The 21553-nt window shown below is 41.6% G+C and overlaps 1 protein-coding gene and 1 pseudogene across 1 annotated transcript in view; both read right to left on the reverse strand.

Moving 5' to 3' along the window:
* Nucleotides 1-2039: 2039 nt before the first annotated feature.
* Nucleotides 2040-2304, reverse strand: LOC116635382 (annotated as a pseudogene).
* Nucleotides 2305-2952: 648 nt separating this feature from the next.
* The window catches only part of FBXO9 (F-box protein 9), a 38972-nt gene continuing 20371 nt past the window's right edge, over nt 2953-21553 (reverse strand). The window contains exons 5-13 of the mRNA XM_032409648.1: nt 21204-21303; nt 18804-18934; nt 17732-17846; nt 16204-16322; nt 15791-15881; nt 15010-15105; nt 14580-14673; nt 12915-13066; nt 2953-3558 (exon numbers count right to left, since the gene is read on the reverse strand). Of these exons, the coding sequence (XP_032265539.1) occupies nt 3450-3558; nt 12915-13066; nt 14580-14673; nt 15010-15105; nt 15791-15881; nt 16204-16322; nt 17732-17846; nt 18804-18934; nt 21204-21303 (1007 nt within the window). The 3' untranslated portion in view covers nt 2953-3449. The remainder of the gene's footprint in view (nt 3559-12914; nt 13067-14579; nt 14674-15009; nt 15106-15790; nt 15882-16203; nt 16323-17731; nt 17847-18803; nt 18935-21203; nt 21304-21553) is intronic.

Genomic DNA, 21553 nt, shown 5'->3' on the forward strand with positions numbered 1-21553 from the left:
TGTTGAGGGGCCTGATACCAGTTTGGGGCTTGTAGGTGGATGGGATCAGCAGTCAGACTAGGTGTCTAAGTCAGCCTTTCTGCTGTAGTTGTGGGCCCTCAGAAGGGCAGGGCTTTCTCCCTGTGGTCCACAGAGGCTCTCGCTGATGGGCAGGGCTGGCAGTCAGACTAAATTAATCTTTCTGTCACAGTTGTGGGTGCACCAAGCAGCGGGGCTTTTTCCCTGCACAGCCAGCTAAAAGGCTCTGCCTCTGGAACTGGGCGGGGGGGGTGGGGGGGGTGGGGAGCAGGAGTCACTTTGGCATGGTGCCAGCCCCTGCCAGAGCTGCTTACAGGGTGTGCTGGGGCAGAAGCTGCTTTCGGCGGGGGACACCTGCTGCGGCAAGAGTGTTAGATGATGCAGGTTTGCAGGGGAATTTGGGGGTGGCACACGGGGGTGCTGGCAAAGTAGGTGGAGTGTTAGTGCTGGTTCTCACCATATCCGGCTGTGTAGTCTCAGGGAGGGAGAGCCCCCAACAGCCCCGAGCCCTCCTACCTTGCCCTCCACTAAGGTGTGAGAAGGGGGCTGTGGAGGAAACGCCACAGGAAGAGCCGACTCCACAGTTAGTGCTTAGGCCAGATTCCCCGTGAGGACATCTGAGCACTTCAAGCAGGAGCTAAAATGCAACTTCTGAAAAATGTTTGATTTTTTTAGGAGTGACTGTACCTATTGATTGTCAGCTTCCCATAGTATTTGCAGGTTTCTGTAATGTCCAGATAGGGCAAAGGAAGAACATTACTGAAGTTAAAAGACTTCTGCGGCAGGATTTGCAGAGAACAGGCGAAAAAGGCTACATGGCAAAAATTCCTTCTGGTTAGTTACCTTTGGGTGTATCTTCAGATGTTCTTTGATTCTCTGTATATTCTAATATTCTCACAATAAGTGTATGTTGCTTTTGTATTAACAATGTGAGTGTACTGGGGCAGGAGGCACCTGCGTGGTGCAGTCGGTTAAGCGTCTGACTTGGTTTCGGCTCAGGCCATGACCAGGGTCATGAGATGGAGCTCCGCATCGGGCTCTGCACTCAGCTCTGAGTCTGCCTGAGACTCACTCTCTCCCTCTGCCCCTTCCCTCCCCGCACTCTCACTCTAAAATAAATATTTAAAATAATCTGAATGTACAGAAAATATAATTTGAGAAAATACGATTTTCAGCTTCAAGCTAAATACATAAGAGTTGCTTTAGTGGGCACAAGGAAAGCTTTCAACTTGGTATCCACTGGCTGGCTGCAGCAGCTCTTGGCTAATCCAGGCATGGTGGCAAAACAACAGAGAATCTTTGACTCCCACTCTCCTTAGGAATATACTTTCCAAGCTATATTTGACGAGGTCCTAATCAGATGTCCTTTTAACTTGCATACCAAAACTACTGGTCACATCATGAAGAGCTGCCTTATCTTAGGCATTTTGCTTTTCTCCCTCTTTTCTAACTTGAGGGAAACACCGTTTCTCAGATTACTACAAAAAGCCAACCTTAGTAGTAGTCTCTTCTTTTCACGCACACTCTGGATGTTTGGTTTTCACCTTTAACATAATATGCATTAGTTGCTTTTTTTTTTTTTAAGGTTTATTTATTTATTTATTTGACAGAGAGAGAGATCACGAGACTAGGAACACAAGCAGGCTTCCCGCCGAGCAGGGAGCCCGATGTGGGACCCGATCCCAGGACCCTGGGATCATGACCCGAGCTGAAGGCAGCCACCCAGGCGCCCACATGCATTAGCTTTTTAAAAGACCTGTCCCACATCGAATTGCAAGAACTTGGGAAGCATCTTTTAATGTCAACATGAATTTGAAAGCATCTGTGGCTGCAGATGATTTTTTTTTTTTGAGGGATGGGACAGTTTAATTTAGAAATAAGCTTCGGACAGCCTCCTGATCAGAAGGGAGCCTAAGGGCCCACCCTGGGGGAGAGGGGCCATCGCGGAGGGTAAGGCCCCCAGGTGGAGGGAGACCAGCATGGGCGCTGGTACCACGAGTGCCACGACACCGGTCCTGTGCTCAGCAGGTCCCGGCAGAGCCTGGAGTGATGAGCGGAATGGCCTTCTCAGGCACGGGGCTGTGCTTGATTGGACTTGCAGTTGCATCTTCCACTCAGGGCTATCAAGATTCCAGCGATGCACAGGAGCCCTCCGAAAATCATCCCGCCCAGCCGCAGGCTTTCCCAGTCGTAGTAGAAGGGACTGTGTTTATCAACCAGGTCATTGGCTTCCAAGGCAGGCAGGCCTGCCAGTGTGAGGAGAAGGCCTCAGGTCACTGTCTTCATGCTACAGCTGCAGAGCAGGGCTGAGAGCCGGGTGCAGATCTGGAGAGGCTGCTGGGGCTGGGCCGCAGACGCTGATTTCTGAAAGTGTGTGCGCCTTCAACCCTAGCTGGGTCTGAACCGCCGAGAACAGAGCTGACTGGTAGAGGTCTGCCAGACACCAACTCTGGGACCACAAAGCAATGGCAGCGTCCCCAGGGAGGCACTCTCCCCGTTTTAATTCTGGAAAGAGTTGGGCCTGGGTTGACACGATCACCTGCGGTGTTCTTTCAGGAACAGAGATGCCCAGCTGAGTTGGCTGAAGGGCTCTCTGCTGGGCTGTGGAGACCTACAGTCTGCGGCTGCAGAGACCACAGGTGGAAGGAGGCAGCCTCCCAAGCCTTTGCTGGCTACCCTAGGGCTGTTTATGACTCTGACGTTTAAAAAAGGTCACCCAGGGCGCCTGGGTGGCTCAGTCGTTAAGCGTCTGCCTTCGGCTCAGGTCATGATCCCAGGGTCCTGGGATGGAGCCCCGCATCGGGCTCCCTGCTCCGCGGGAAGCCTGCTTCTCCCTCTCCCACTCCCCCGCTTGTGTTCCCTCTCTCACTGTGTCTCTCTCTGTCACATAAAATCTAAAAAAAAAAAAAAAAAAAAAGGCCACCCAAAGATATCTTCTTGAAAGAAATGTTTATTATTTTTATTGGTCAAACAGTTTCAAACAAATTCAGAACAAGTTTTCACATTTTGAGCCTTTAGTGCAAAGACGCTATGTCATGCGTGAAAGAAATGCTGATCCAGTGGCGCCCTCCCCTGAAGCAAGTAAATATTGGGATGATCAGGCGGAAGGAGACTTATGTGACAGAAATCTGCTCAGAAATCCTCTTGAAAAAGGACATGATTTAAAGCTCATTTGAAGGTTTTTCACAACATAAATGTGCTTAAACAACTTGTAATCTCAACTTCTTAATTTCAAAACAAAATACCCCAAGTATCAACTATCCCTTTTAAATAAAAAAAATAATCAATTTATACTCTTCTTAAAAGAACTCTAACAATGTAAAATAAGTTCCAATTCCATATATATATATATGTACATTTATAACTTAGGTGGTCTTTTGCTCTATATACTTTTACTCATGCAACAGTGACAGACGACTGGACGTGAGGCCTTACAGAGGCCTCTCTGAGAAAGCAGTGTAGCTTCTCACTCTGGCGAAGAACAAAGGGGTGTACATCTTGTCAATCTCAAAAGCAGTAACTGCAGTCTCACCAGTTGATCTGGAAAGAAAGCACAAAATTACCGGTTACAAGGACATTTCAACTCATTTAAAATCCTTACATATTTAGAGGGGAGGGTTTATCTTACACTTTAGTCTTTTTTATTTTTGAATTCATCTCAGTAAATTCATAATGATAGAGGCATGATAAGAGAAAACCACAGGCCCAGAACAGTGTCACTTAGACCGAGTTCCCAAACCAGGGCCTAATACCTAATCTAAATGCAGTTTCAAGTCAGTCAGAAATCTTCGGATGGGCCCTCTCCACCCCCCAAAGGAAGATGAGGTAGCCTGCATGGTATGACTCCCTGCTCTTCCCTCTCAGGGAAAGCAGCACTGCCTGGAACAACCCTTCCTGCCCCTACCCTCCTGCTATAAAAACCTTCCATTTTGTTCAACTCCTCCGAGCTCCCCTCTACCTGTTAGATGGGATGCTGCCCAATTCAGGACTTGTTTACTAAAGCCAGTTAGACAATTAAAATTTACTTGGTTGAATTTTTGTCATTTAACAGATTCGGTGGCAGCAAAAGGATCCAAAGGGAACTTCTGGCAGCATCTGGGGCGATGAGAACATAGGCGTGGTCCCTGTGAACCTTCTGAGCTCACTGTCTTTCTCACCATCTCGAGGGCTGTGGGTAAGTTCCTCTCAGTTACGAGTTTTTTGTCGTCGCTGACGTTCAAGCTCCCCATCTAAATGGCGTTCCCGTACAGGACAGGACGGCTTGAGCTGGCAGGTGCTTATGCCTGGAGCCCAGCCCCCAGCCCCACAGACCACAGTGCCTGGTGGAAAGCCATGCGCTGCGGGAATTGGTGGTGGTGTGCACAGGGCCCTCCTATGGCCGAGATGCAGTGCTGCCAAAACACCCAAGGGCACAGGTCTGTCTGTCTGGTTTCGTGTAAAGCCTGTCGCTAGTGGGGATCTTGGAGACCAAAAAGCTGCAAGAATTGGTGGGGATGGGTCGAGCATTTAAAGGCTGTTAGAAGTGCTCACCACCTCAGGAAGACTCCTGGGATGGGATAAGTTGGTCGTGAAACAGGTTAGCCTGGCACTAGGTCACCCACCAATCTCAAGAAACTTTCCAGGCACCGAGGTACACTGTAAAACACACTCAATCCCCAGCCCCATGGCACATCCCTTTCAGGTATTCATTCAGCTCAGAAGATCCCTAAATTCTGAAGGGTCAAGCATGCCACCTTCTGGCACACCTGCTTATTTCATGTCTAAGAACTACAGTCCCAGAAGTTTTAGATATCTAGCAAAAACGACAAAATCTTCCTAAGCTTGTTTTGTGTCCTGAGGCACTTGGCTTGGTAACCACCAGGCTGGGTGCCCCAAAAGAAGGCTGATGTGGGTTAACTCTGTGACTAGGGACCTACCGATGTGCTGCCAGCCCTCAGAGGAATCATGACCTAGAAATACAGTGGCCATTATGGGGAACGTTCCAGTTAGATAAGATCATTTAAGAAGTAGACCTGAAAGCACGAGTTCCCAAATTAAACAGAATGGGATACCCATTTCATTTGGCATGCAGATGCCTCCAAAAGGTTTCAAAGTTCCAAAACCGTTTCATTGAAAGATTTTATTGCAATAAGTTAAGAAAAATTAAAAAGAGAAAAAGGTAGGTGCCTAAAACAAGACTGTAAGACTGGGTACTCCTTCTCATCTGAATTGTAAAAGACTACCTAAACATCAGCCAAATTCTGCCAAGTTAATGGCCGTACAGACACCCTGTTCTCTACCTTCTAAGCAGGGCCCTCCCATGAGCCCCTCCCAGAAGCTGAGGGATTTTCTGATAAACTGCTACATTATTCCTTAGACAGTCAAGGGGAAACCGGCAGATACCAGATCGTGCCCAGGGGATCCTGGAAAAACTGGCAGAAGCCAGCAAAAAGTGAAAATTCTTTCCAGAGTCCGCGCTTCCAAATCTCTGCCTGCCCAGTCACACAGAAAATAAAATCACACTGTCCTTCCCTTCTAAATCCAGACCCACTGGTTACTGATCCCTTCTCTCCCAGGGACACCTACTGCCTTCCTGCTCCTCTGGTTTGGCATTGCTGGGCTTGGCTTTCTGCCTGCTTGGGACATGCAGGTTGTTGGTTCTTTCTTTTGGCCATCATTGTGAGTGATTCTAGATTTGGGGAAGTTGATATCCTCCATACCGTCCTTGCTGATCCATCTTTCACCCAACAGAAGCAATTCAATACTGCCACAAATACGTAAAGTTAGAATGATGTACCCAGAGGGGGAAAAAAGCAAACTGAGGATACGAGAGTTGGATAGGGGGAGAATCTCTGATGCCATTTAAGTTACAGTCCAATTCTTTGGATTGAACTGAAAGCAATGGTCCTTATGTTACACATCTTTGCAAAACCACAAACGCAGCTCTACAGGCAACTGAAAGTTCCCCTATTCCTTTACCAATCCCCCAGTGCCCCGTTTATCTCCAACAGCTTGTACATTATTGGCCTTAGGAAACCAAGTTTCTTCTAGAAGGAGCTTGCATTTTTCCCTGTGCTTTTTAAATCTAAATGTTCAATGTTCTACCTGGTCTTCTCCAGGAATTCCTTAGTTCATCTCTTTAAAATGCAAACTTAAGGAGATGATTCTTACCAAGAAAAAACAAAATGGGCAAAGTCATTTGGAACTTGACTTGCCAAGGGCAAATACAAACCTTAAGTGTCTTCTCTAAAGATGTATATAAAGAAAAGCTTTACCCATGTAGCCAGGTAACCTCAACGTATTCAACCTACCAGAAAAACAAACTCACATCCGACTTTGATAAATCCTGTATTTATTTTAGGGCAGGATTTTCAAAATCAGCTATAAGGTCTCTGAGTCAGTCTGTTCGCATGTGTCTATACACGTGTGTTATAGTTATGTGGTACTTTCCACCTCTGATGGTATCGCGAAAATGAATTTGTAAAAGAGCTCTATTTAGTGGGTTTGAAGGCAAGTGCCTATAAGGATGGGCATTCTGAAAATCATACAGTCAGAGACTAACCCAAATGTTTAAGTGCATGTGACCCAGGAAAATATTGATATAAAAGCTAGATAACGGTTGATGGTTTAATTAAAAGACATGTTTTTAGTTATCAACATTAAATATTAAACTTATTCTACCTGAGTTTACTAGGTAAATTCACGTTCTCTCTTCTAAGATGTGGCCACACAAAACAAAGTGTTTATAGGTAAACATAATTCAGGACAAATAAAGCTAAGCAGGACAAAAGTTTATAAATGAGCTTTTCAGCAATATTTGTCTACTTAGTTTTCCCAAGCTTTTTTTTTTTGATAACCTAAAACCTTAAACTAAGTTAAATGATGAATTAAGTTAAATTCATTAAATACCTAGATCATTTCCAAATAAGATAAAGTACTAAAGCATTAATTAGTAAACACAGATTTATCTACTTTTGTCTTCATATTACAGAGAAACTAATATTTAAACATGCTAATGATACACTGAAACACGTAAAACAGCACATGCTCTAGAAATTTTAAAATGTATTCATAAATATGCCAATTTAAAAAAAATGCTAGTGTAACAGTTCAAAATTGCTCACTTCTTAGTTTTCACTAGAAATTAAGGTTTTTAAGGGTTAAGAATTCTAATTAATATCTTTGTATGCCAGTAAAGCAGGATGTGTTTTTCATAAAATAAGGTATGAGAAATAGAGAGTAAGTTTGTCCTAAAATGAAGCTGGTTGTTTAAAAGAAAAAAAAAAAAAAAGACAAAATCGGGATGTAGAAAAGAGGTTGTAAAAGGTTTGTAGAAAACAAATATTTGAAAAGGAATTTTAATGTGTGGTCAAGCAGGTTAAGATTAAAATATATTTTAAAAAATGAGTTTTAATATCAAAGTAAGATGGTGCAAAATTATTTAGTTTTCTGTCAAAAAACAGTTTTCTTGGACTTTGGTCTGCTTTTGAAAAGACTGCAGTTTCATAACAATCTGTAATCCTTATAAGGCAAGTGCTTTAAAACCTTTTTTAAAAAATTGTGACTAACTTCCAAAGGACTTGTTAAACTAATGAGGCTTATTCGCTGTAAGTGAATACCTAGCCTTCTGTGTAGCACAAGTGGCTGAAGTCCACTCTGGGTCCACAAACATGGCCCCTCATCACCAGACTTGCCACCCTGATGTCCCTGTAACATGGCAACAGCCTGCTTCTAAACCGAAGACACTGAAATGAGTGAGCACTGACAGCAAATTAAACACACACTTACAGAAACCTAGATGGCCCGGTTCTTCCTGGCTCCCTGGCAAATCCCACATTTTAATTTTTGCATTCATTCACCCACCACAGCACATTGACGAAGACTCAAATTATAAACAGACATTGATAGACTTCTATAAAATTACAAAAGTAGTCTACCAGCAATGCCTGACCTGTTTGGTCACTACCACTCCCCATGCCCCACCCCCACCCCCATAACCTATTTTTGTTCCAAGAGACCTCAAACCTCTGCCCTCTGGATCCTTCAAACACTTGTAGCTGGACTTCATTCAACTTTTATAAACTTTTGTCTTGCTTAGCTTTATTTGTCCTGAATTATGTTTACCTACAAACACTTTATTAAACATTAGACAGTCAGCCATTATCCTAAGCTATTATGAGTGATCAATAGGTTCTTGTTCTTGCATGTGTGATTTCTAGATGGGTCGAGATTTCCCCTGCTGTAAGACTGATGCCTTCACAGGAAAAACCAACCAAAACAAACCAACTTAAAAATGTGTTCCCACTTGGGGTATACTTTCCACTCTCTCCAGTGATCAAGGCATCCATTTCACTGGACAAATCACATGAGCCTCAACGAAAACCTTACAAACTTCTTGGAATTCTATCAGGACACAACCTTCTGGTCCCTTGTTGTCTCCTGCTCGTATGACCAGCTACTGTAAGTCTCCACTGTCTTATGCTCAAGCCTGTCACCCATCGATTCAAGAAGCTTTCCTGGATCCCAATTCAAAGAAACCTGTTCATCACAGCCTAGAGTTTGGTGACTATATAAGCGTTGCCAGAGGAAAACCACTCTCCAGCCCCACTGGAAAAGGACCTTCCCAGGTGCTCCTGACCACGGACACTGCTGCAGAACTATAAAGTATTAAGCCTTGGGTACACATCACAGAGCTAAGGCTCCACCCGCACCTGGTCCTGTACAGATGCTGGAGACCTCCACATCAAAGTGATGAGCAAGACAAGCAGTGGACATCGAGGTGGTCTGCTTCCACCTCAGATGACGGATGGAGACTCCATACACTAAACGTAAACCCTTTTCTCCTCTTTTCCTTTCCTCCACTCTGGCATTGGCCTGGAAGGATAACACCCTCATCTGTATCTCCCAGGCCACCGTGAAGGGGGTGGGTGTGGGAGGGGTATAACCTCTGGAATTTAAAACAATCTTTTATTTCAGGCTAGGAGAAAATCTAACTGTGCCTCTAACTTTTCACAAGCAAAATAAAAGATCTCATTGGTTGAATCTCCTAAATTTACATTGTTGAATTTAAAAAGAGACATTCACGATTCAGATTCACTCCTTTACAGAGGTCCCGATTTCCTTGGTTAGGGATACATATAAATGAGGCTATGATCAATTCTCAAAATTATTGCAAAATCTGCTGCTAAAGCAAAAGCAGCACCACAAAGATCCTTGGACTCTCTAGCCAAAGTTGTCCTTGATTATCTTTTAGCTGAGCAAGGAGGTGGGTATCTGTGTTGCGGCCAATACCACCTACTGTGCCTGGACTAACACTGATGGGGAAGTTAAAAATCGTATAAGATCACTGAGCAAGGCACTGGGCTTAAAAAGATGACTCCTGCAGTAGGGGCTTTCTATGGTTTGGTTGGGTCTTGGGGACCATGGCTCTAAGTACACTCCAACTATTGGGAATTGTCCTAACAGTAAGAATAATACTAAGAATAATAATAACCTATAGTAATAGTAATCTCTTTGGTGCATTATATTCTCTCAAAAGCTTTAAATGTATGTTCACAGCCACTCATCACCAAGCAAATGATCTAAGACTGGAACATGAACCTGAAGCTGTGACCTACCAATATCACAGATGAAGGAAAAGCATCGTGACCTATGGGTACCACACAAAGGATCAACACAAGCTGTGAGAACTACAAAAGGGTAATTGACAGTTGGTGCTCATGCCTTAAATTTTGATCACATCTCTCAGTTAAGCTGACAATCTGATCAAAAGGGGGAACTGTTAAAAAGAAAACCACAGGTCCCAAAATGGCATCACTCAGGATGGGTTCCCAAAGCGGGGCTTAATATATAATTTAATTGCAGTTTCAGCCTCCCCCAGAAATGCAGTCTAAACTGATCAGTCAGGGGCGCCTGGGTGGCTCAGTTGGTTAAGCGGCTGCCTTCAGCTCAGGTCATGATCCCAGGGTCCTGGGATCGAGTCCCGCGCATCGGACTCCCTGCTCAGTGGAGAGCCTGCTTCTCCCTCCCCCTCTGCCTGCCTCTCTGCCTACTTGTGCTCTCTCTCTGTCAAATAAATAAATAAAATCTTTAAAAATAAATAAATAAACTGGTCAGAAATTTATTGATGGGAGCCCATGAGTCTGCCACATGGGCCCTCTCCGTTCCCCAAAGGAAAATGAGGAGTTTGCATAAGACCCTCTGCTTTTCCCTTTAAGAGAAAATGTCCTTGCCTGAAACAATCCTTTTCTTTTGCTAATAACCTTCCTGCCCTGCTCTCCTTCTATAAAAACCTTCCATTTTATACAACTCCTCAAGGCTCCCCATTCACGAATCATTTAATAAAGCCAATTAGATCTTTAAAAATTTTACTTGGTAAAATTTTTGTTATTTAACAGGCATATTGTAAAAAATTTGAAAAACTGAGAAAAGTACAAAGAAAAAAATCACTCATCATTCCATCATCTAATATAACAATATGAGGTACAGTTGACCCTTGAACAACATAGGGGTTGGGGTGTCAAAAATCCACATATAACTTTTGAGTCCCCAGAAACATAACTACTACTAACCTGTTGACCGGAAGTCTTACCAATTACAAAATCAATTAACACATATTTTGTATGTTACATGTATGGTGTACTGTATTCTTACAGTAAAGTAAGCTAGAGGAGAAACAAAGTTATTAAGAAAAGTACAAGAAAAATACATTTACAGTACTGTATTTATAAAAAAAATCCACATTATAAGTGGATGCATGCAGCTCAAACCTGTGTTGTTCAAGGGTCAACTACACCTTCTTCCAAGCACCTCAACCTGTCTATCGAGCTTTTCTATTGAGATTATAATACTATCAGTAATCCTGCTTTTCATTTAGCATTCTGACATATGCATTTCCTCACATTATTAAATACTCTTCAGAAGCCATTACATATTTCACTGTCTGCCTGTACCACAATTTCCTTAATAATCTCCCCCCTCTTTTTTAAAGATTTTATTTATTTGAGAGAGAGAGAGAGAGAGCACAAGTGGGAGGAGGGGCAGAGGGAGAGAGAGAAGCAGACTCCCCACTGAACGAGGAGCCTGATGCGGGGCTCAATCCAGGACGCCGGGATCATGACCTGAGCTAAAGGCAGATACTTAACCGACTGAGCCACCCAGGTGCCCCAATAATTCCCTTTCTGTTGGAGATTTACGTTGTTTTCATTGTTTGGTAATTAAAAATGTGATAAGCTGCTCAGAGAGGATTCTGCTTGTCCCTCTCCCTCTGCCCACCTCTTGCTCATGCTCTCTCTCTCCCTGTCTCTCTCAAATAAATAAAATCTTTAAAAAAAAAAGTGATATTTTTGATTATGTCCTTTGAACAGATTCCTTAGAAATTCTAAGTAAAAGGCTACAGATATTTTAAGGATCTTGTTAAAATGTAATTTAAGAAGAATTATAATCCTAGAATAGAATTTAGTGACTTAATATTTGCATGATCAACAGCATCATCCCAGTGGGGAGGGAAGGGAAGCTGATGATAAGTAATACTACTACAGCCTTTTAGTTTTGTCCCCCAAAGGGATAAATAAAGGGATAAATCAAGCGACTTTATACATACAGTAAGGAAGTCAATGTGAGCATTAGCAGTTACAAATGACACCTATAATAATGTCCTTCTTCCTCCTAAAACATGATGTTTTCTATTTATTTCGTACTACTCTGAGTTTGGTTTCTTTCTATGAGAAGAAAATAGAACATTCCACTGCACAGTTTACTGAGAGAAGCAAAAAGGAGATACAGGACTGCTAGGTAAGAATGAAAAGAAAGAAAAATGCTGAGAATCTCAGTTCTCAGGACCTTTCACACGAGTGGGAAAGGAAACAGGCCACAGATAGTTTTCAACCCTGTGGTCAAGGCTGTGAAGTAGGTTAATAGAAGGTGATCTCAAAATCTGTCTCTCAGGGGGCACCTGGGTGGCTCAGTCGTTAAGCATCTGCCTTCGGCTCAGGTCATGATCCCAGGGTCCTGGGATCGAGCCCTGCATCAGGCTCCCTGCTCAGCGGGAAGCCTGCTTCTCCCTCTCCCACTCCCCCTGCTTGTGTTCCCTCTCTCGCTGTGTCTCTCTCTGTCATATAAATAAATAAAATCTTTTAAAAAAAAAAGAATCTGTCTCTCAGAATTTTGGATTCTATTTTGGAACCAAGAGGCGTCGACCACACACCAATATTCTTTCAAACCTAAAAACAGCAAACCTCACTATCCACACACATTGATGTTTCACCTACTTCTGTACTGTTCCTTTCTCAGACACATTCTTCTGTTCCTTAATTACTCCTTACAGGTAAATCCTAACACAAACAGCTTTAAATAGGAACCACCTAATAGATGTATTAAAATCGGTGTATAATCCTGGAGGATAAACCAACCAGAAGTAAAAAAAAAAAAAAAAATGGTAAGAGTGAAACACAGGAGAAGAAAAAAGATTTGATGTTTTAAAAGTGACTTAAGTCAATGAGTAGATAACGCACAGACAGCTTAGAGGTGACTGAGTACCATTCTAATTCCAAAGTGGTGGCCCCCATTCCCATACCTATTCCCACGGGCACTGGGGAGAGCACCACCTCCTGGTCCACTCCTTTGCATACCTGACAGAATCATACTGAAAAGATGGTCATTAAAAAAAAAAAAAAGAAAAGATGGTCATTGGCCAGGGACCTCTCCCTGGCGACAGCTCTCTACACAGAGCACAGCAAACTCTGGAGGCATTTACAGGAGACGTGTGATACTTTGTAATGTAACATCCTGGAACATAAGGTGGTTTTATAATGTAACATTAACTCTGAGGACTTTAAAATCTATCAGAGAGTTTCCTAAGCCTGATATGAAGTACACATTTATTCTGCAACTTTGGCATCTGTATTACATTCACCTACTTGTAAGTAATGTGACAAGAATGATGTATCCAGATGAGTTTGTTGAACCTCTGGTGGCCACTGGAACACAGCTGGAGCCCCACATGAAAACTCTGATCTGCTTCTTGCACAGGGACGCGACGGAAATATCTGTATTTGTAGTCAAGTGGCTTCTGTAAAAGAAAAGGTGTGTGAGCTATCATGAAACCTCCCCTCACTGATACATATAAATATTACAGGAATCTATTATGCAAGAGTGACACTAAAAGTAACAATCTCTGCACACAGTAGAGGGGTCTTGGGTATCAAATGAGAAGGTGGATGAGTGCCCTGAAAAATGTTAAGCATTCCAAAACTGTTTTCTCTCCATCATCGGCTCAGTTAATCAACACAATCACCCCCAGTGTTAAATATGATTGTACATTGCTGTTTAACGGCTGAAAGAATGAAGACCCCAGAAGGTCAAACAAGTTAACCAAAATTACACAGCAGCTGCAGAGTTGGAAATGAAAACTTCTGTCTTCTCCATGTAAGCCTAGTATTTCCTTCTACTGAAAATACGGGAATTTTTACAGAGGCAAAGTGATAAATTGGTGAAAGATGCAGAAGAAGCATGGAGTAGAATTTATCTTTTGCGGTAACAGTAAGAGTCAATGAAGAAACATGTGGACAAGGTTCATTAGAATCACACTTCTGCAAATACTGTTGCTAACAACACAAGAATGTCAACACTATGCATGGTTTCACTGTATCATATTCTGAAGAGAAAACTGGTACTCAACACAGGAGTTCCTAAACTCTTTTATAAGGTAAGACCTAAACAAGGGCCCATAACTCCCTAATTCTGACCTCAGGAAACTCATGGCCAAGGCCACAGCCATCGCAGCTACCTCTGCCCTTCAGACGGCTGCCCCAGAGCCCTGGAGCCTACCTGAGGCAGAGAAGCTGGCAACCGGTGGCCACAAGGTGAAGGGACACCGATGAAACCCTGCCCTAACTAACACATGATGCCAGGGAGGACAGGAGGATCTGATAGAAGGAAAACTTCTAAAAACTATTAATTATAAAAGCATTAGGCAAGTATTTATTCCAACTACATCACAACTGACTCTTTGCGTATCCATTTTTAAAACCAGGATTGAAAAACGCATACAAAGGAAAGTTGTGAAAAAAATTAGGCCCTCAGTTAACAGTTAAAAATACTGGAATGCAATAATTCAACAATATTTGCTTGGCATTTTTTTCCCTTTTGTAAGAACAGGAAGAAGGAAATTATCTTTTTAGCTTATTTCCAGTAGAAATTGAAATTCACCCTTGAGAAAAAAATTATATGAGCTAACTTAGGAAGGAAATCCCTTATGATTCAGAACAGGAATAGCTAAAAAAACATATTCAGGTATAATTTCACTAGTTATTTCATAGCACATTTTGGCTTTACATTTTCTAATGTGAAAGACCTGGACCAGAAAAGGAAATCATTTAGAGAAAAACAAGCTGATCCAATTAAAAAACCCCCCACATTTTAGAAAACCCTCCAGCTCTCTTCAGGGAGATGCTATAAGTCAACGTACATTTTGTGTAACAGTATATTTTATGAAACAGTATTTTCTTACCCTTTCTAATCAAGAATGCTTAAATGAGTAGGGTACTGAAATAAACAGAGAACCTTTAATTCCACTCACTCACCTCTTCTTTTTTCTTAGTTATCACAGCAAATACTTTGGTCTGATTGTCTGTATCTTGTGACAAGCGATAATGACCCAATAGAATTGCATCAGTTCTAAAAATTAAAAAATACAATTTAAGTCCAAGTCTATTAACCAGTTGTTACATGTATTTAAATAACCTAGGAAGTAATGGGTTCTAATAGTGGTTACTCAACTTGCCCGAGAAGAATCAGCTAGGATGTGAGTAAACCTAATTTGCTAAGGCTCCCAAGACCTACTGAAACATACTCCCCAGGCAGAGAGGCCCAGGCACTGGTATTTTTCACAAGGGCCGCTGCTGAGTGCTGTTTTTATCAGCCGGTACTAAGTTAAGGAAGCACTGGATTACATTAACCTGCAAGTAACCACATGAAATGTGACCTGTATAGAAAACTATAGAAAAATACTACCTGGTATTCCTAGTTCTTAAACGAGGAACAATGGACTGAGGCTCCTCAGGGGTTGTCAACACCATCACATGGCCATCAGGGAAGAATCTTATGTACCTGTGTAAAAAGAAAAGAACACCAAAAAACACCACACACACACAAAGTATAAAACATGTCCTTATTTCCTGGCACCTAAACCTGTTCATTGCTGTGAAATCAAATCAGAAATACCACGGGCCAAAAAATCGGCAAAGCATCATCAAAACAAACACGACTGGCAACCTGTGAGGCCAGCGAAAAAGAAGTGAAGACAATCTTACGTTTCCTAGAGGGAGCTGTCAAACTTTCAGTTTTACTCCTGAATAAAAATAAATATACCTCCGTTAAAGCTGTGTGTGTTTTTTCCTAAAGCACTAATTAAGGTCAAGAGTGAGATCTAATGATCATACACAGTTCACATGTCTCCTTATTTCTCAAGGCCAGTAACATCTGATGGCCATTAAGACTGAAATATAGAGCACGAGCTAATTGAAAAGGCAAATGAGTCCCACCAAAAGCAAAAAAACAAGGAAGAGCTCTAAAATGTAAAGTGATTCTTAGATTTAAAGGCTAGGAGGAATTAAATAATTTGTATTAACCTCCTGGTTCTTTGAGTGCAGTTCCTGTTACAAAACTGGATAAAAATACTGAGGGTCATCATGTGGATAAATGCAAAAGCCACAAAGAACAGCTGCCCAGTAACTAATGAACTAATACTTGGAGAGAGAGAATTTTTCACTCACTCAGTTTACTACAGTTGTACCTGTAATATTCCACTTGGTGCCAGGCTCTATAGAAACCATCAAGAGACTGTTCCCCTTGACGAATGTATGTCGTTTTACTGATATACACTCCTATTAAAAAAAAAAAGAAAGTTTTGGGTTTTTTTTAAGTAGGAACATAAATAAAACTTTTACAATCCCCTAACATGTTTCCAGCTTTGTTTTTTTTAATTTATTGTTATGTTAATCACCATACAGTACATCATCAGTTTTTGATGTAGTGTTCCATGACTCATTGTTGCATATAACAGCTTTATTTTTATTGTGGTTTCCTTTAAGTATGATCAGAGTATTCAGGTCTGTATTCTTAATTCAGGAAATTAAGACTGTGTACTTATCAAAAATCAGCATGCTAGACCACTATTTCTCCTGAGTTCTAAAGAGTTCAACTTACCATCAAACCGAACACGGGGCCTTTCTAAAAACATCTCTCTCCAGGATGTGTATGGAACAAGTTTAATACAGCTTCTGCCCCAAACTTTCAAGCAGGCCAAACGCCATATCTCAGGGTCTCTAGGTAATAAAAGCATAACATCAATTTATAAAAACGGCTAAGTCCCTAAACGCAGAAATACTTCTGCAAGAATTTGATGAGCACCTGCAAGGCACTGACCAGGGCTCTGGAGACAGACAGACAGACGAGGCAAAGGCCCTGCTGTTTTCCTTGTGGGAAAGCAAACAAAAACAAAGAAAACAAAGAGAAAAGTTTCAGATAGTGTGCTCAGTGCAAAAGCAAACGAAGCAGGGTACACAGAGCAGGACAACTGCGGTGGGGAAAGAGAGACTATTTCAGGTACAGCAGCCAGAAAGTACCTGCGCAGAAGCCACAGCAAGTGCAAGGCTCTCGGGGGGTGTGACCGGCGCGCTCGACGAGGATCACACGGTGGTGGCAGACTAAGCCAGGTTCACAGGCTACACGACTGGAGAGGCAGCGAGGGGCAGGGGAGCGAGGGGCATACAGGCTGTTTAGGTGACATGGATGCCACTGAGAGCTGAGTGTGATTCATGCTTTCAAAAGAGCACTCTGGTGGTCTGCTCTCAGGGTGCTCTAGGGGTATAGGAGGGGAAGCAGGCCACTGCCGTAACCCAGACCGGCTGTAACAGGGGCGAAGCAAGAAGGGTCCCTGGACAAGGGCGAAATGGTCAGACTAGAGATCTGTTTTTAAGGTAGCACCAACAAGACTCTGTTATGGGATTAGTGTACAAAACTGAATTTTTTTTTTAAAGATTTTGTTTATTTATTGAGAGACAGAGTGAGCGAGCGAGAGAGAGCACAGAAACAGGGGGAGAGGGAAAGGGAGAAGCAGACTCCCCTGCTGAGCAGGGAGCCCAACATGGGGCTCCATCCCAGGACCCTGGAATCATGACCCGAGCTGAAGGCAGCCGCTTAACCGACTGAGCCACCCAGGCGCCCCACAAAGCACATATTTTTATGTAAAATATCCATGAAAGATTACCAGCCTCAAATCATTTTATACTAAACTATGATTATTCTTCACATAGCAATATTTTAAAAGTATAGGATAACTTCTAATGGGCCACAAAAAAATTCTAGTGCAATCTAAATTTAAATCATTACCACTTAATGGGTTTAGAGTTATTTAAAGATGACTTGAGTTTATTTTCCTAGCACAATTCTTTTTCCAACTCAGCTAGGCTAGCATGCAGACCACCCTATGGACGTGATACGTGTGCCTACCTCTGCTGTACCTAAACGCTATACCCTGGAAACCTAGTGCATTCTAGCCTTTAGGGGCTAAGCGGTTTGGGGAAATCACATACATACAGCTTAGGCAAAACCGTTCATTCTACGTTTTTACTCAGAATATCAATCAAGTTTTCTTTTTTTTTTAATCAAAACTGGCAAAAGACCATAATTCTTTTTTCACCACTGCCTGAGTTGTTTTAGAAAGATGAAGTACCTGGCACAGATATAGAATCCTCTGCACACCTGCGACAACTGCTCTAATGACCGGAGGTCCAAGTCACTAGACACCACCCATCGGAATATGTACATCAGGACCTCCATTGGCAGCGCTGCAAAAGAAAATCATCCCTTCAGCGACTCTCCTCGGTTACTCTACCGTCTCGTTCTCGGTGCAGGCAGCCTCAGTACTCCCAGACATGTGTGAATCACACCCTCAGTATGGCGTAGAGCTGTGCACGACTGTATTTGATTATCCGAAAGTCATAATGGTTTCTAACGTCAAGACACAAATGTTTTTTTCAGTACAGACCAGATCAGAAGCTACTTTTATAAAGCACCCTTTCCTTCAAAAGATCATTTTAGCACCAAGAGATATTAAAATAAGTGTTATTAAAATAGTTTGATATGTATATCTGTGTATATATATATACATAATCCATTTGCATTTGCTAACGCTAAAAACTTATTTTCATCTCCTTGAATATTTTCAAGTGTCCTCCTCTGGAAAATCCCCCATTGAACATTTAACATATAAAAATTAAAAAACACTCACTTTTATTAAGATCTTTTTATTTGAGAGAGAGAGAGAATGTGTAAGCACAAGCCAGAGGGGCAGAGGGACAGAGAGACTCTCAAGTAGACTCCATGCTGAGCGCAGAGCCCTGGGGTTCGATCTCACAACCTGAGCTGAAACCAAGAGTCGGGACATTTGACTGAGCCACCCAGGCGCCCCAAAACATTCATTTTTAAACAGGCAGCCTCCCTCAGGCTGAAATGCCTGATGACACCAGCCTTCCTCTGATTTTCTTGGCTGCTTCAACAACTCAGATACCCTTTTAGATCTTCACTGAATAAAGCAGGGCATCCTTGAACTGCACTACAAACTCCTTTCTACTTCAATTTTGAAAAGCTTATTAGTATATGCAAACAGTAATTATAACCAGCTCTCCCAACGTACTTTGAACTAGAGCAATTATCTGGCAAGTTATCTGGCCCTGTAAGTTTGGAAAACATAAATCTAAAGTGAAAGTGTGCCTCCCTGAGTTCTAACCACCATGAACTCATACCTGATATGTGAGTCTGATTGCTCTCCAGCTCAGGCTGACACAGTTTGAGCACAGACTCCTGAAACGTGAGCTGCTGCTGGAAGCACGACAAGAGGTCTGCCATCTTGCTGTCATCGTCATTATCTTCCATGCTGAAAAAGGAGGGAGGGGAATAAATTAAGTGCTTTGTTCCACAAAAGTAGAGCTTAGAAACTGATTTTTCATTGTACTTGCAAATCTGCTTCAGAAAAAGTCATCTAAAAGCAAACTGTCTTAACTACTTTCTTGATTTGATAAAAGTTTATTCTGCCTCACAAAGGAGGGCCATACCAAGTCTTCTGACAAAAAAAGCTTCAGCAATTTTCATTCTCACCCAGAAAAAACTAGAATTTTGGATACACGTGTTGAGATTTAATTAGTCCATTTTATTGTAGAGATTTCTTGAGTTAGTGAAAAAGATAATTTCAAATGATTTAAAAAAAACTTATGTAAATATATTCCATACAATGTGACTACAATCCATTCTAATTGGATAAAAATCAAATATACAGATGTCATCTGTGGTTCTTACTTACCAAGCGTTTTCTAACAGATGTGCCTTATGCACCCTACCTTAAGAGAGGAAAATATGTAATTTAAAGAATCTTAGCAGGGCCCACAAATCATCGACCAATCATCTAAACAAAAGAGTACTTTAGAGTTTAAAAAAAAACCTGCCTTTAATTTTTGCTGAAATTAACCTTAAAAGCAATCAGACCTACAAAAAGGCCTAGATGAGGATGAGGTCTGAAGACCCAGAAGGGCTAATTATACCCTAATTATACAACAAAGGCACGTGTGGCAGAGGCTAGGCGGGTACAAGGGCCGCTCTACCAGCATTTCACAGAAGGCAGAAAACAAGAACAAAACCAGGAGAGAGATTTTCAGGGATCATTAGACCTGATAAGAAAAAAACAACTGTATCCTTCAAGAACTTTCACTACATCTGGGTTTGTACAAAGGGATGGGAAGGAAAAGAAATGCTTCATCCACGTTTTAATATAGCCTTTCTCAATAGCACCTCCATCTAGTCACAAAACTGGCTAAGAGCTGGGTCTAAAAGCCTGCCTGAGTATAAAGAAGGCTTAGAAAAAGCCCACTTGATTCGTTTTGAGTTTGAACTACCTCACACTGTTAGATTTCATTTGGTGAACAACACCATTAGCCTCCAAGTTCAAAAACACAATTAAGACTGATTTCATTGGCATGTCTTTACTATCCAAAGCTTGAGTGTTAATACCGTAAGTGATTAAAAAAAACACTGGCAATGAGCACATGTTATCCATAAAGGTAACTTCTTAATTATTTCATGACAGAGGTAATACCATAACATGATGGTAATATTTTATTACTAAAAACACTATACTCCTATGTATTGCTCGTTTCTAACCTGACATTCTCTCATAGGTAGAGACTCTCCTCCCTTCTAATATGAGCAAATTGAGCTTTTGGACACAGATTAAGCCGAAACAATTTTATATAACTGGCTTGCAAATAACTTCAAAAGTATTGGCTTCAAAATATGTTCTCTTGATCTTTGTCCATGTAAAACTATCAATGCCACTTTATGACTTTGATTCAAGTGGCATCTACCCAAAGAAACACGGCTTCTATCCTGCACCGGGGCTTTTAAACAAACGTTACAGTCTTGGGACGTCTGGGTGGCTCAGTCGGTTAAGCATCTGCCTTCAGCTCAGGTCATGATCCCAGGGTCCTGGGATAGAGTCCTGCATCGGGCTCCTTGCTCAGCAGGAAGCCTGCTTCTCCCTCAGCCTGCCGCTCCCCCTGCTTGTGCTCGCTTGCTCGCTGACAAATAAATAAATAAAATCTTAAAAAAAAAAAAAGTTACAGTCTTAACAACATCCTCACAGATACCTTAAGAGAATAATAAAGTCGTTATAATTTAGCATTTTCTTAATAAAATGAAAAAACTTTTAAAAAATGTATAGCTTCAAACATATCAAAAAGGAGAAAGACTAGTCTGATGAAACCCCATGTACCCGTCACCCAATTTCAACCATTATTAACATTTTGTCAACTTTGGCCTAATTATATTTTAATAGGTTTGACTTTTTTAAAATAGGTTTCAGAAAGCTGAAATGTGTCTTTTAACTTACTTTCAATAATCACTGCTTTTATTTAAAGAAACTCATCACCTTATCTTCATTATATCTGTTTAAAACGTGCATTTCTATATTTTAATCTTAAAATTTCCCTAACTAAAAAAAATTTCTACAACTTTATAAACAAGTCTTTATACTAAAGACTATGTAATTTAACAGAATTACCACCATCTTCTTATCACGGTTAAGAGTCAACAGGGCAAAGATGCTTAGTTTTAACAAACTCTATGTATTACTGTCTATCGAATTATATACGCACTAGCTGTTTCCAACGCCATCACCATCTGGAGACCGGGTATAAGTAATCTTGAACTCTATATCAGGTACAAGTTGCATAGCCCTACGATAAAACTTGATGGCTAAAAGAAGAAATAAAGCTAAATTAGCTATGACCACACATTTTTGTCATTTCCTTTGATTACCCGTAACTGTGGTTTAATTTGGTAACTTTCTTTACAAACAGCCAAATTCCTTTTTTCTATATGCAATAGTTCAGTGAACAAACTTATTTCCAAGCCTTACTACTCAGAAGTAACCTTTCTTTTTTCTAAAGCTAACACATTATAGCAGCTTAAGCACGTCGTATTTCACTCTCTGCTGTTTGCCCTT

The sequence above is a fragment of the Phoca vitulina genome, unplaced genomic scaffold (genome assembly GCF_004348235.1).
Source record: "Phoca vitulina isolate PV1807 unplaced genomic scaffold, GSC_HSeal_1.0 scaffold11, whole genome shotgun sequence".
Taxonomy (NCBI): domain Eukaryota; kingdom Metazoa; phylum Chordata; class Mammalia; order Carnivora; family Phocidae; genus Phoca; species Phoca vitulina.